Raw genomic sequence first — 11,320 nt, 5'->3', positions numbered from 1 at the left:
AAAACAGCAATTTAAAAGAATAACAATAAGACTCAGCAACCCAATGTGTTCTTCTCAACGAGTATTCTCTGTAATTCACAGAAAAAGAGAGTTGTGAAGTTCAGTAAGAACGGCAGGTTAAATACATATTGATATTGTGGTTAATTATTATCGGCTTGAGGGTATGATCCATCCTCTGACGGGAAGTGATGTTACAACTCAACTGCTGCGAGGAGGCCTCAGACGGACAAACAGGATAACGGTCAAGCGGGTATGCAACGACACTGATCCAGAGTCTGCAAAGAGATGATCACTCCTGTTCAGGTCTGTCCAGATCTGTTGATATCGTGATCCTTGATCAGGAACAGAATCATCCAGGTTTTTTAGCTCATGTTCTAATCAATGAAACACCATGGCACATTCAATCGATAGACCTGCTGAATGACAGTCGCTGCAACTTTACTTTGAAGTGGCTTTTGAGGCCTAAAAAAACGCAAAGGCACTTCCTGTTTTTGAAGTTTTATTAATTATCAGGTAGGATCTAATGTAAAATACAGTTTTGGACTCATCTCTATGAGTAGGCCTATCTATCAGTTATCTAACTGATTTTAATACAACCAATAGTGTTTATCTTTAATCAGTCATGTGAAAAAGAAAGCTCATAATCATTAAGTTTATTTTACAAAAAAACCACACCAATGCACCAGGGGCGGGGAAAACATTCGTACTGCTTCCAGAGTAATTAATAGGATAAGTAGCAGCCGGGTGTTGTTAATTACTGTATAAGCCCCTGATTAATCATGAAATACATACAGTAAACGTGGGCAATACCAGCCCCCCCCCTTATTTTTTCATGGGAAGGTGCAGTCAGATGCTGCTGAAGGCATGAAGGACTTTCCAAAAAGCATACAAATGTTTTAGTGGAGTGCTGGTTTGCAGCATCCAAGTGTTTGTTAATATACAACACAGAGGAACGATATCAGCAATAAATCTACAGTGATCTTAAAGAAACAGCTGTTGCTACACATCAGACTGGGAAGTTTTGAATCAGAGAAAAGATTACCGTATAAAAGGTCAAATATTTTTGTTCCCCATCTCCTTCCTCATTTTTCCTACTTTCTTTTTAGATAATAATCATAGTGTAACATGTTATGTTTTTGTTTATCAAAAGCTAGTTTTACTTGATCTTATGACATTTAGATGGCCAGACTATGTTTATGTCCTGAATAGAAAGTTTTTCTTTTCCTTTTTGTATTTCCACAAAGGTTGCTTGTTTGCAAGTTTTTGCTTTACGTAGATTGCTTTTGTCCGCTTTCACTCCTCTCATGTCACTTGCTTTGAGGATGTCCTTGGACCAAAAGCCGATTGCAGTTGGCCCACCTGTGTCTCTTGTGTCTGATTCGGAGTCCAAACGTCACGTCAGCAGGAGGTGAGTTAAGCTCTGAATTTACAGAGGACTGACCAGTGAAACTATGAAACCTTTTTTTCCACTCCAAAATCTTTCTTCATCAAGTTACTTTAAAATGACTTTCTTGCAATTTTTTTTTATTTTATTTTTTTTACAAAAATACCCTTAACTTTAAAATATGCAAATTATTGTTACACATTGCATGAGAGAGAACATGGGCACGAGACAGAGGCAAAAAAGAGAAAAGAAAAATGCTGTAATCAGCATTGTTGTGCAAACAGAAAAAAGTCCTACTGTACATTAATGTGCCCTTAGGTACAATCCTCACAAGCTTTTTACTAACAGAATTAAATACCATCATATACTGTATGTCAACAGGGTCACAACAAAATCATCTCAAAAAATGGACTGTTGACTGATGATTTTGCATACTTTAGTAGATTATTTTAGTACAATGTCACACACTGCTCAGTTATCTATCGTCCGGGATCCCGCAGCACAAATCCTGTAATCACCAGAATAAAACAACTCCCATTAATTACCTCTGTTTGACTGGATTCATTTAGCTCCAGTGGAATTTAACAGTTTTGTGTCTTTCTGTCACAGAAAGGAGGGATGCGACATGTGTTGGCCATTTCTTGCCATTTTGCTGCAAACAATGAAAATGCAGATAACAACAAGACATGCCTTTTTTTTATTCAGTCTAGTTTGGCAGTGAAGTTATACAAAAGCAGTGTTTTTTGTTGTTAGTTCTTTTTTCTTTTTATGGTTGTGGCTACAGATTCAGTGCTGTTAATAATGTTCAGCACTTTCTTCAACATTTTAAGAGTCTTTGCATTCAGCATGGCATACAGACAAGCACAGGGACAAAGTCTTCGCTTGTTTACTTTAAATGTACCGCTCACTTAACCCAACCATAATCAACAGCTGCTGACTGAGGCAGACAGTCACAGAGACACTAGGTACGTGTGCAATTGAGTGCATCGCATTGCTCAGCTGCACCTGATCATTTTTTCCATCCACTTCTTTTTAGATTACCCAAAGGGCACTGATGCAAAAGCTGCTACATAGTCCTCTAGTTTGCAGAAAATTTGTGCAACAAAGAACGTTTGCTTTCACAGTGTGTTGAGACGTTAAAAAGGAACACAAATGCAACCATGATGAAGTTAATCCTCCTCGGTTCAGGTCGCTGCGGCTGCAGGCGGACACTTTTCAGACACTAGGTGATGTTGGAATGTCAGGAGTCAGAAGAGGTCGTGCAAAAAACGCCGGTGAGGACTGGCGCTCGGCAAAATGCTGGCATCGTCCAAGGAGGAACTTCAGGAAGGTGATGCAATGCAGGCAGTGATGCAGGCTTTTAAGTTTCCACGGTGGATGCGAACCAGCGGTTTGATTTAGGACTCCGAGTCCTAGAAATAAACGGACAACAAAAAAAAGAGAGAAATTAGAGAGAGAAAAAAATTGCAAAAATGCTGAGAATCTCAAAAGCATCTCAACACTTGATGCTTCTGCAATATTGTGCTTCCATAATCAAATGACCTCTGAAACTGAACCACAAAAGTAAGAACAAAAACAAAAACGCCTTGTTGATATCTGATCCCCAACATATACTCTTTTAGGTTGACGTAGAACATGTGTAAACCCTAAAACAAACAGCATGAGAATGTATCTGCATGAACATACACATATCAATTCGAACATTTCTAATATTAATTTCCAATATTAAAGATGGCCTGCTCGAAACATCAACAAGTAATGACTTATTTTTGCCAGAGAGCTGCTGAGGAAGCATTATGGAGACAGCTTGCAGTGTTTGAGGAAGTATTTTGCAACTCGCACAGCTGTTCGATTTACAGCACACCACAGACAGCATTGTGTTTCAGTGGGTTTGTACAGTTACTTACTGTTACAGTGGGCTGGGAACTCAGCCCCAGGAATGCAAACACAGTGTTGTTCTCCTTTGACTGGAAAAAATCTTCATAGTCCTGTGGAAAAAAAACAAAAATGACACGCTTGTGAGTAAAATATAAATGCTACACATTTCAGGTAGGGATGTAAAACCTTCAGCTCTGCTTTGATCAAAATTAGTTGAGGGTGGCGTTGCAGAGTAACGTGGGATTACGTCGACCAGTGAGAGTGATGGCAGAAAGAGCGCATAATCTTCCCGTCAAACTGGATTACGAAAGGATTACAGAGCAGTTTGCGACTCGGACAAGGAAACAAACTGGAAAGATCTAAATGCAGAGGTAGCCCAGCTTTGTACTCACTTAAGATGTTTTAACACTAAGAAATGTGTTGGTTTTTTTTGGTCCAATTTGGTTTCAAAAATATTTGCCACCTTCTTTACCAAGTATGATAACTACTGCTTCCAAAAAGGCAACGATTGACCAAGAAAGCCAAATTAAGGTTATCGCCGTTATACTCTAAACAAAGATTTTAACTCCATGCCCTATCCATATCAGCATAAATGTCTTAGCATGAAGTGAAGTGTTTTATAAAACAGCCAAGGATTAAATAAAGAAAACAAATGTGAAGCTGTGCTTTGAATTAAAGAGGTTTAATGAGTTTGGAAACATATCCAACATGCTTGTGTGTGTATATATGTAATGCTACCTATGAGAGCAGTGGCAAACATAAAGATAATAAACTGATTTCCATCATACACCGCAGTAATGGTCCTCATTGAAGATCTGAGGAGGCAGTGGGTTCCCTTTTTCTGGCTGCTTGTCCCTGGGAATGTTGCGGTACATCCACAGCCTCTCTTCCTCCCGCATGGTGATGTCTACTTCCTGAAAGCTGATTCGATTGGCTTCCAGGAACCCGACTACTGCCTGCTGGTGCTTCTTGACCTGCACGGGGAAACAAATGAGGAACAGGGAGTTCAGAGGAAAGCATACTTAGAAACGAACAAAATGCATTATACTTTAACTCTGCTTCATGTCTGTTATCTACAAGTATGTACATTTAGCTCATTTTGAGACAGGATTTGTGTGTATATGTCTCCCTGCACTGCAATTAACCAAACAAATGGGTACATAATTCACTCCTGTAATGACAAATGGTAAACTAACAGCGCCTGCACACGCACACCAACACTTGGAATGCAGCAACCACACAAAGCCTCCGCTGGCAACAGTGGCATTAAGAGGGATTATTTATTGGTGGAGGAGTTTACATTTGAAATCTGAAAGCTGACACCCTTGTGGTGTGGAAGGACCTCATTAGCAACACACCATTTGACATTTTTACCGGCTATTTTCACATTTCTGATTCGCTTGAAAAAGGTCAGATTGGCTCAGTCATTTCTGATTTTGGCTGATTTCAGTTTTCTCTGTTAGAACTATAATCAGCTGCATCCAGTAACAATATCAAACAGTGACTGGTGACAGAAGTGGAGCTGTTCAGGCTCTACTGGCTTCACTTTTAGCCTCTTAGCCTTCGTTAGCTCCATAACACTAATACTCTCAAATGCTTCGATTGTTAGCACTGATACTAGCCAATCACTTGTCATAAACAATTGACTGAGAATTTCACCAATTCAATCAAAAGCTGACCAATAAGTCTAAACCTTGTCTGAATTAAGTCCAGGTACTAGATTAGAGAAAATGCATTTTAACCTACCACTGTTGCAAATTGAAGGATTTCACATTTTATGAACAAATGTTGTGGTATGAGAAGTGAAACCTGCAGTAAGAAGTCATATAATTGTAAATCCAAAGCTCGCATGCCTGTCATTTCCTCAAAGTGGTGGTCAAAAAATCTTACTAACAAAGATTTTTTTGACCAAAACCACAAGGACATATGCAAGATAGCGCCTCATTCTGCAGAAAATTCCCCAAAACATCTTTACCAGCTGTGCTCCGAGACAGATGCAACAGCTCCCTTTAGTCCTGACCTCTACATGACAGTGCTCATGGATTTTGTGGGAAGCAAAACATCCCAAAGATAATTTTAGAAAAGAGAAGACTCCCACACTTGAACATCCATTAGACACAAGAAAACAGAACAAAAACCTTAAACCTGTAACTGTCGCCCCATTGTGTGCAGGGGAACTTTAACATTTGTGAACATATTGGAATTTTCTATACTTAAACATTACAATAAATCTTTAGGGAAATTGAAGAAAATCTACCTAGGCAAATCTGATGTTTTCCCGTCAACAATACAACTTTTTGCGTTAGGCCCATTAATGCCTGATGCAGAAGACGGATGGACGGATGGACGGACTCTTTCGTCCGACTATTTCGCCCGTCTCCTGCCTCGTGTACCCAAGTAATTTGGTCTGTTTTCAGTGCCCTTGCAGAGCCATCGCTCCCAACAAATGGAGCAATACCACTTAAAATCACAGGGGGACGTCTTGAGCAGTATAGCTAACCTGCAACTAGCAAAAGGAACAAACAAGAGAAAAAGAAGAGGAATTGGCCATCCATGTGCCGCAATGTATTTAATGGTCTAACACAGTGACTACGTTTACATGCAGTCAAAATTCAGGTTATTGCTAATATTCTGGTTACTGAAACATTCAGAATATTCCGTTTACATGCCTGAGCTAACAGGGTTATCCCTGTATACATGGTAATTAATCATTCGGGATATCCCGATCAAACCAGCGACGCGCGAAGAACGTGATGACGCAATTAGTGTAATTTCCGCTTCTTCTTCCTGTATCCAAATTCAAAATAAATGCTGCTTCGCGCAACTTTTCGCTCACCTTCTTGTAAATCTTGCTATCCCCGTACTTTCTATCATCTACAAATGCCAAAATGTTCATATCCTTCATTACATTTATGAAGTGATTAGTCTCCTCCTCACTCCAAAAGTGTGACGTGGTCTTGCGTTTCTCCGTGTTTATAATTACTTCCTGGACTCAAAAGACCAGGATTCCTTGCTAACAGAGCATGTGCAGAAAACAAATTCCTGTTCCTTTTGATGGGGATATCCCGTTTGGCGTATACATGACCGAATATTCGGGTTTTAAAAGGAATAACCCAGGGGTCATATTCGGGTTTTTAAAAACCGGAATATGGCAAATTCGGGTTATTCAAAGGGGTCATTGGTGTTTACATGGCCGTGCAAATTCAGGTTATTGCCAATATTCGGGTTTGAAAAGGGTTATTGACTACATGTAAACGCAGTCAGGGTTTCCCAACCCTGGTCCTCGAGGCCCACTGTCCTGCATGTTTTAGATGCTACCCTGCTTCAGCACACCGTGATACAAGTGGCTGTGTCATCAACAGAGCTGTGCAGGCCTTGATGACAAGCTAATTAGGACCATTAATTAGAATTAGGTGTGATGATGAAGGGAAACATCTAAAACATGCAGGACAGTGTTGTCTTGAGGACCAGGGTTGGGAAACACTGGTCTAACAGACCACCACTGTCTACTGTGTGGCCTCCTTTTATGTCCCTTACTAGAGGCGTGCATGAAATGGACGTACGCTTGAAATGGACGTACATATTTATGTGCATAAGGGAAAAAAGATGGGCCTTTATGTTTGGAGAGAGGAAAACATGCCAGAATAAGAACCTCTCTGCGAAACAATGAGGTGGTAGTATCATCTCACAAATTGCAGTACATGATGATATCAGTCCTGACGCCAAGTTGCTTAATTGAGTTTTCCCAAGCAACAGTAAGGGACTATGTAAGAAAATTACATTTTTAGCCACATTAGTGGAAAAAAGAAGAATTAACACACTTTCAGGTCCTACTGTAGGCTTGAGTGTTCATTACCATTGAATGAACCCTTAAAGCTTGTAATTTGTAGCTCAGCGGGTCTCCCTACTGGTGGCAGTGGCATTTTCAAAACTCAAAGATTTGTTTGGTCTCTTTCTCCGTCCCTCTCTTGTTTTCTTGAGTCTCACTTGCGTCTTTGTGATCCTAACAATACCTCTGTACGATAGTTTCATCGTTGTTGATGTGTGACATGTTAAGTGACACCTAGCCGTCGAAAGAGACAAACAGGACAAGAATATAAAATTACTTTGGCTGATTTATCCCGTGATAGTAGGGACAGTAAACTGAGAGCCCTTGACAATGTGTGCTAAAAGTATTCCTTCAAATCAAACTGAAACACTTTTAAGATGAATGAAAGTCTTTTGTGGTGCAGAGCCGGATGGCGAGAATGAAATTCAAATATAAGGGAAAATCTCGATATATAATTTGAGGGATGCAGCGACGCAGAATGATGCTTCTTTAAGGCAGCGAAGGTGTCGTTGTGGACACACACTCGTCTTTAAAAGCTTCCCTTTTATAAGATCAGAAAAACAGCTGTATCCGAATCATTGAAGCCCACCTGAAGGTAAATGAGGGTCAGTGGCTGTTTGTAACAAGACGACTTGTTTTGTGTCAGTCAAAACTGAAAAACAGACAACAGCAAGGTATAAATGATATGGTTGCCCCCTGAGGTGAATGGCAGACAGCATGGCTCTAAATAATGAAAGAAGCCCCTGGTGAGTGTGTCAGAAGGATGGATGAGTTACGATTTGGGGGTTTGTGCACTTGTCATATTTAGAACATTGCAACATTGACAAACACGTGCACTTCAGTTGTTTTAGAGGACTTGTTGTTATGTGGGGATTAGATCAATACTAAGAGAACTAATCCCTTAGCCGCAGACAGAGAACTATAGCAGCACGTGAGACAGGAAAATAATGATAAATTATTTGTTGTCCTGCTGTTAAAAACCGAGAAAAGGGCATTTTTTAACCCCTTAAACTATTTTTGAAAAGAATGGATTATTGTCATCTCTAAAAAACAATTATTCCACTATTTATGAGGTCAGATTATACAAAAACCTATTAGTCTGCGTGATTAGAAAACCTTCATTCATACAAGAATTAGAACATGTAAATGTTGATGAGACCAACACGACACATCTATTTACTGAAGACTGGAGGTTTAACCTAATTTACATCTCATCCATTCTGTGCCGATTATGTCCGCCCCACTAATCTGCAGATTTTTAAACTGCTTATGTTTTTATGGGGCCACACTTTGGTCCTTTTATTACTATTTTTCCCCCTTTTCTCCCTTTTCTATCAGTGCATTTCTGCATGGATTCCAGACCTCGCCTCTATTATGTTCACACTTCTCACATTAAATCCGCTGAGGGATCCAACCTCACCTTTTCCTTTTTAATTCAGTTGCTTGTAACTCAATTCAGAAGGATTCAGAGTGAATTACATTCACATGGGCTCCATGCTCACATAACTGGCCCAAATGGTGGACCTGTTCAAGCGTGAATGACTATGCTTTGTGTGTGTCAAAGAGAGAAAAGGAGTGTGTGTGTGTGTGTGTGTGTGTGTGTGTGTGTGTGTGTGTGTGTGTGTGTGTGTCTGATTTGAATGTATGTGTCATAGGGTTAAAAATAACTCTTTTATAAACACTTGCAGAATGGAGAGGCCCTTTTCTAGAAACCAAGGATGATAAAATAAATATATTAGTCATTGGTTATATTACCTAATTCTAAAAGCATTCCCGCTGGGGTGTTGTTTGATGATTTTCTGCTTACTTTCATAACAGCTGAGCTTTTTCAAAAGACATGTGCCAAGAGCTGCAATGGTAACACTACTTTGATAAAGAAACAGTTAAATTAGGTGAAAATTGTCACATTCAAGAACCTACAATAAGGATGTGCAATCATTGTGGCATCCATAAGAGATGTATTTTCTTATTAAAGCGCAGTGAAGTGAACTAGTACTTAGAGGTTACTCTAAAGTTGAAAAAACAATAAGAAGATGGAGTTATTTAGCACATAAAAAAAACAATAAATAAAAACCTCGATGTCAACAAGTCAACAATCATGACTTGATGTGATTTTTTTTTATTTTTTTTTTTAGGAATTACATCAAAGTCAAGAGGCTGCAACTAAACATTCACTGTTAGGCAAAAACATAATTGAGAAATGAGTGTCTGTTATTGCCATCTCACCTGTGTGAAATGATGCTTATTATGGGTGTCGCTGCTTAAGACAGCACCAAGAGGCGCACAGAGCACGGTTACATAATTAAATGCAAAGATTTACTAAAATATTTAATCCCCGCATTCGTAGCAACTGCCAAGAAGTTTTTTTTTTTTATGAGACCTTTGCAAAAACTCACCGCTACTGAGCCACTTGAGGAGGCGATGTAAACCTTGATGACCATTTTAATCCCAAATTAATGTCAGGCAGTCGAGTGACAGTTTGTTCAGACACCAGCCGCGTTAATATGTTAATTTTCCTGGGAAATGCTGACCATGGAAAACAGATAATGTGCAATTTGGATGAGAGGAAAACGCGGCTCTGATATTTAAACAAAACAGCGTGCGCTCCTGTTTAATGACGGCCAAAGACGCTCTGAACACAAGTTAAGCTGAAAACTGGACTTCCGGTATACATTTCAACATAAAACGACGAAGCATGAATTTGGTTTCAGTGGGTCTTAAAACAACATGGACGAAACCTGAGGCGAATAAAATCATACATTTACATATAAAGCAGTTCATGTTTATTCAACACAAACTGACACCTAGCCAGCGTGTAGATTGTGGGTCCACGTGAATTGTCCCTATTTTATTTTGAAAGGTCGCCCACTTCCTGCGTCTGATTGGTTTATGCTTGTATATATTTTACACTTTTCCCGGATACATTTCGTTGAATCCCTTTTCAAACACTATTTTAGAGTTTGCTAGAATGCATGAAAAGTTTAGTCGTTTGAAATATGATTTCGAACCAAAGTTATGAACTGGATAATGTCCAGCCATCCATGCATTTTATTTATTTATTTTTTTAATAGACCATCAGGGTAAGTATAGAATAATGCAATTTGGACACACTGGATACGTTTTTGGAATGTGGGGGATAGCCAAAATGCCTAGAGGAAACATGTAAAGAGCAATCAAGGCCCACTCAGAAAGGCTATGTTGCTCCATAATGTGTATAAATAATCAGCTTTACTGGTGTCCTTCATTTTTAAGTTACCCACTTTTTTTCTCTTCACGTTTAATCTAATAATAAACCAACATGACATCTTTACGGAAGCCTTCCGTATATCTTGGACTTAAAATAGAAATTTAATAAGGACCACAATTGATGTTTTTAATTTACAAACAGTTAAAACTAGATTTTTTTCTTTAGCTTTCTATAATCTATTATGTTATTTCTCAAAATGATTTGGTCCTGTAACAGATATCAGCTGTATTGCTTTCTTTGCTGATACTGTAAAACTGTGTGACACTTTTTTTCATTGATCTAGATTGTTGCAGCCATTATACATGTTTGATCATTAATAGTTTGTTGTTTATTTAGTTGTTTTCACATATTGAACGCTAGGTGGTGTATGGGTGCAAGAGGTGATTTAGGTGCGCTCACAGGTGCAGGTGTAACTGATTGCAGGTGATTGAGACCGGGATGAGCTCACAGTTTGTGACCGTGTAGCCATGCACACTTTCCTTGGATGTTTATACTGGAATAAACAGAATGTGTAACTGAGTTCACGCGTCAAGACTTCTATGTCTCGGTAAAGCAATCCCTGAATGACTTTTGAGTAGCAATCGTCGTAACAAAAAGTCACAAACTCGCTAAGAAGAAGCGCGTGAGATTTGTCAATGGGACAGTTGTAAGGTGAAGCAGCGCTACTGAGGACGCTGCTGCAATTGGATCGAGCTGGATCTGATGCGGTGCCGCTTGACTGGAACCGAGCTGCACCGGGCGATCAGCTGACAAGCGGAGTTTGAAATGGATTACTTTCGTTACAATCCGTGAGTAGAAAATAAAAAAAAAAAAGGAAAAGGACAAACAGGTCAGTGGGACATCACTACAACCAGCGCAACTGTCAAGCTGTGAGTACTACTGTTTCTTACACATACCGACGCAATGGATGATGAACTGCAAAGTGAAAAAGCGCTTTCTGAACCTAATCCAATGGACAATGAAGTCGATGGTAATAAAGGGC

At 39.4% G+C, this 11,320-nt stretch overlaps 1 protein-coding gene across 1 annotated transcript; it reads right to left on the bottom strand.

Annotated features, from left to right (window-relative positions):
• Positions 1 to 1,796: 1,796 nt before the first annotated feature.
• On the bottom strand, positions 1,797 to 9,752 carry sh3bgrl2 (SH3 domain binding glutamate-rich protein like 2). The gene is made up of 4 exons (XM_061746509.1): positions 9,488 to 9,752; positions 4,051 to 4,236; positions 3,292 to 3,372; positions 1,797 to 2,796 (listed from the first exon to the last, which is right to left on the bottom strand). The coding sequence occupies exons 1-4, from the start codon at positions 9,530 to 9,532 to the stop codon at positions 2,782 to 2,784; spliced, it is 327 nt and encodes a 108-aa protein (XP_061602493.1). The 5' UTR covers positions 9,533 to 9,752; the 3' UTR covers positions 1,797 to 2,781.
• Between the last annotated feature and the right edge of the window lie 1,568 nt (positions 9,753 to 11,320).

The sequence above is a fragment of the Cololabis saira genome, chromosome 18 (assembly GCF_033807715.1).
Source record: "Cololabis saira isolate AMF1-May2022 chromosome 18, fColSai1.1, whole genome shotgun sequence".
In the NCBI taxonomy this organism is placed as follows: Eukaryota; Metazoa; Chordata; class Actinopteri; order Beloniformes; family Belonidae; genus Cololabis; species Cololabis saira.
Note: the sequence above shows the minus strand (reverse complement) of the source record. Positions and strands in the feature narration are given on the sequence as shown.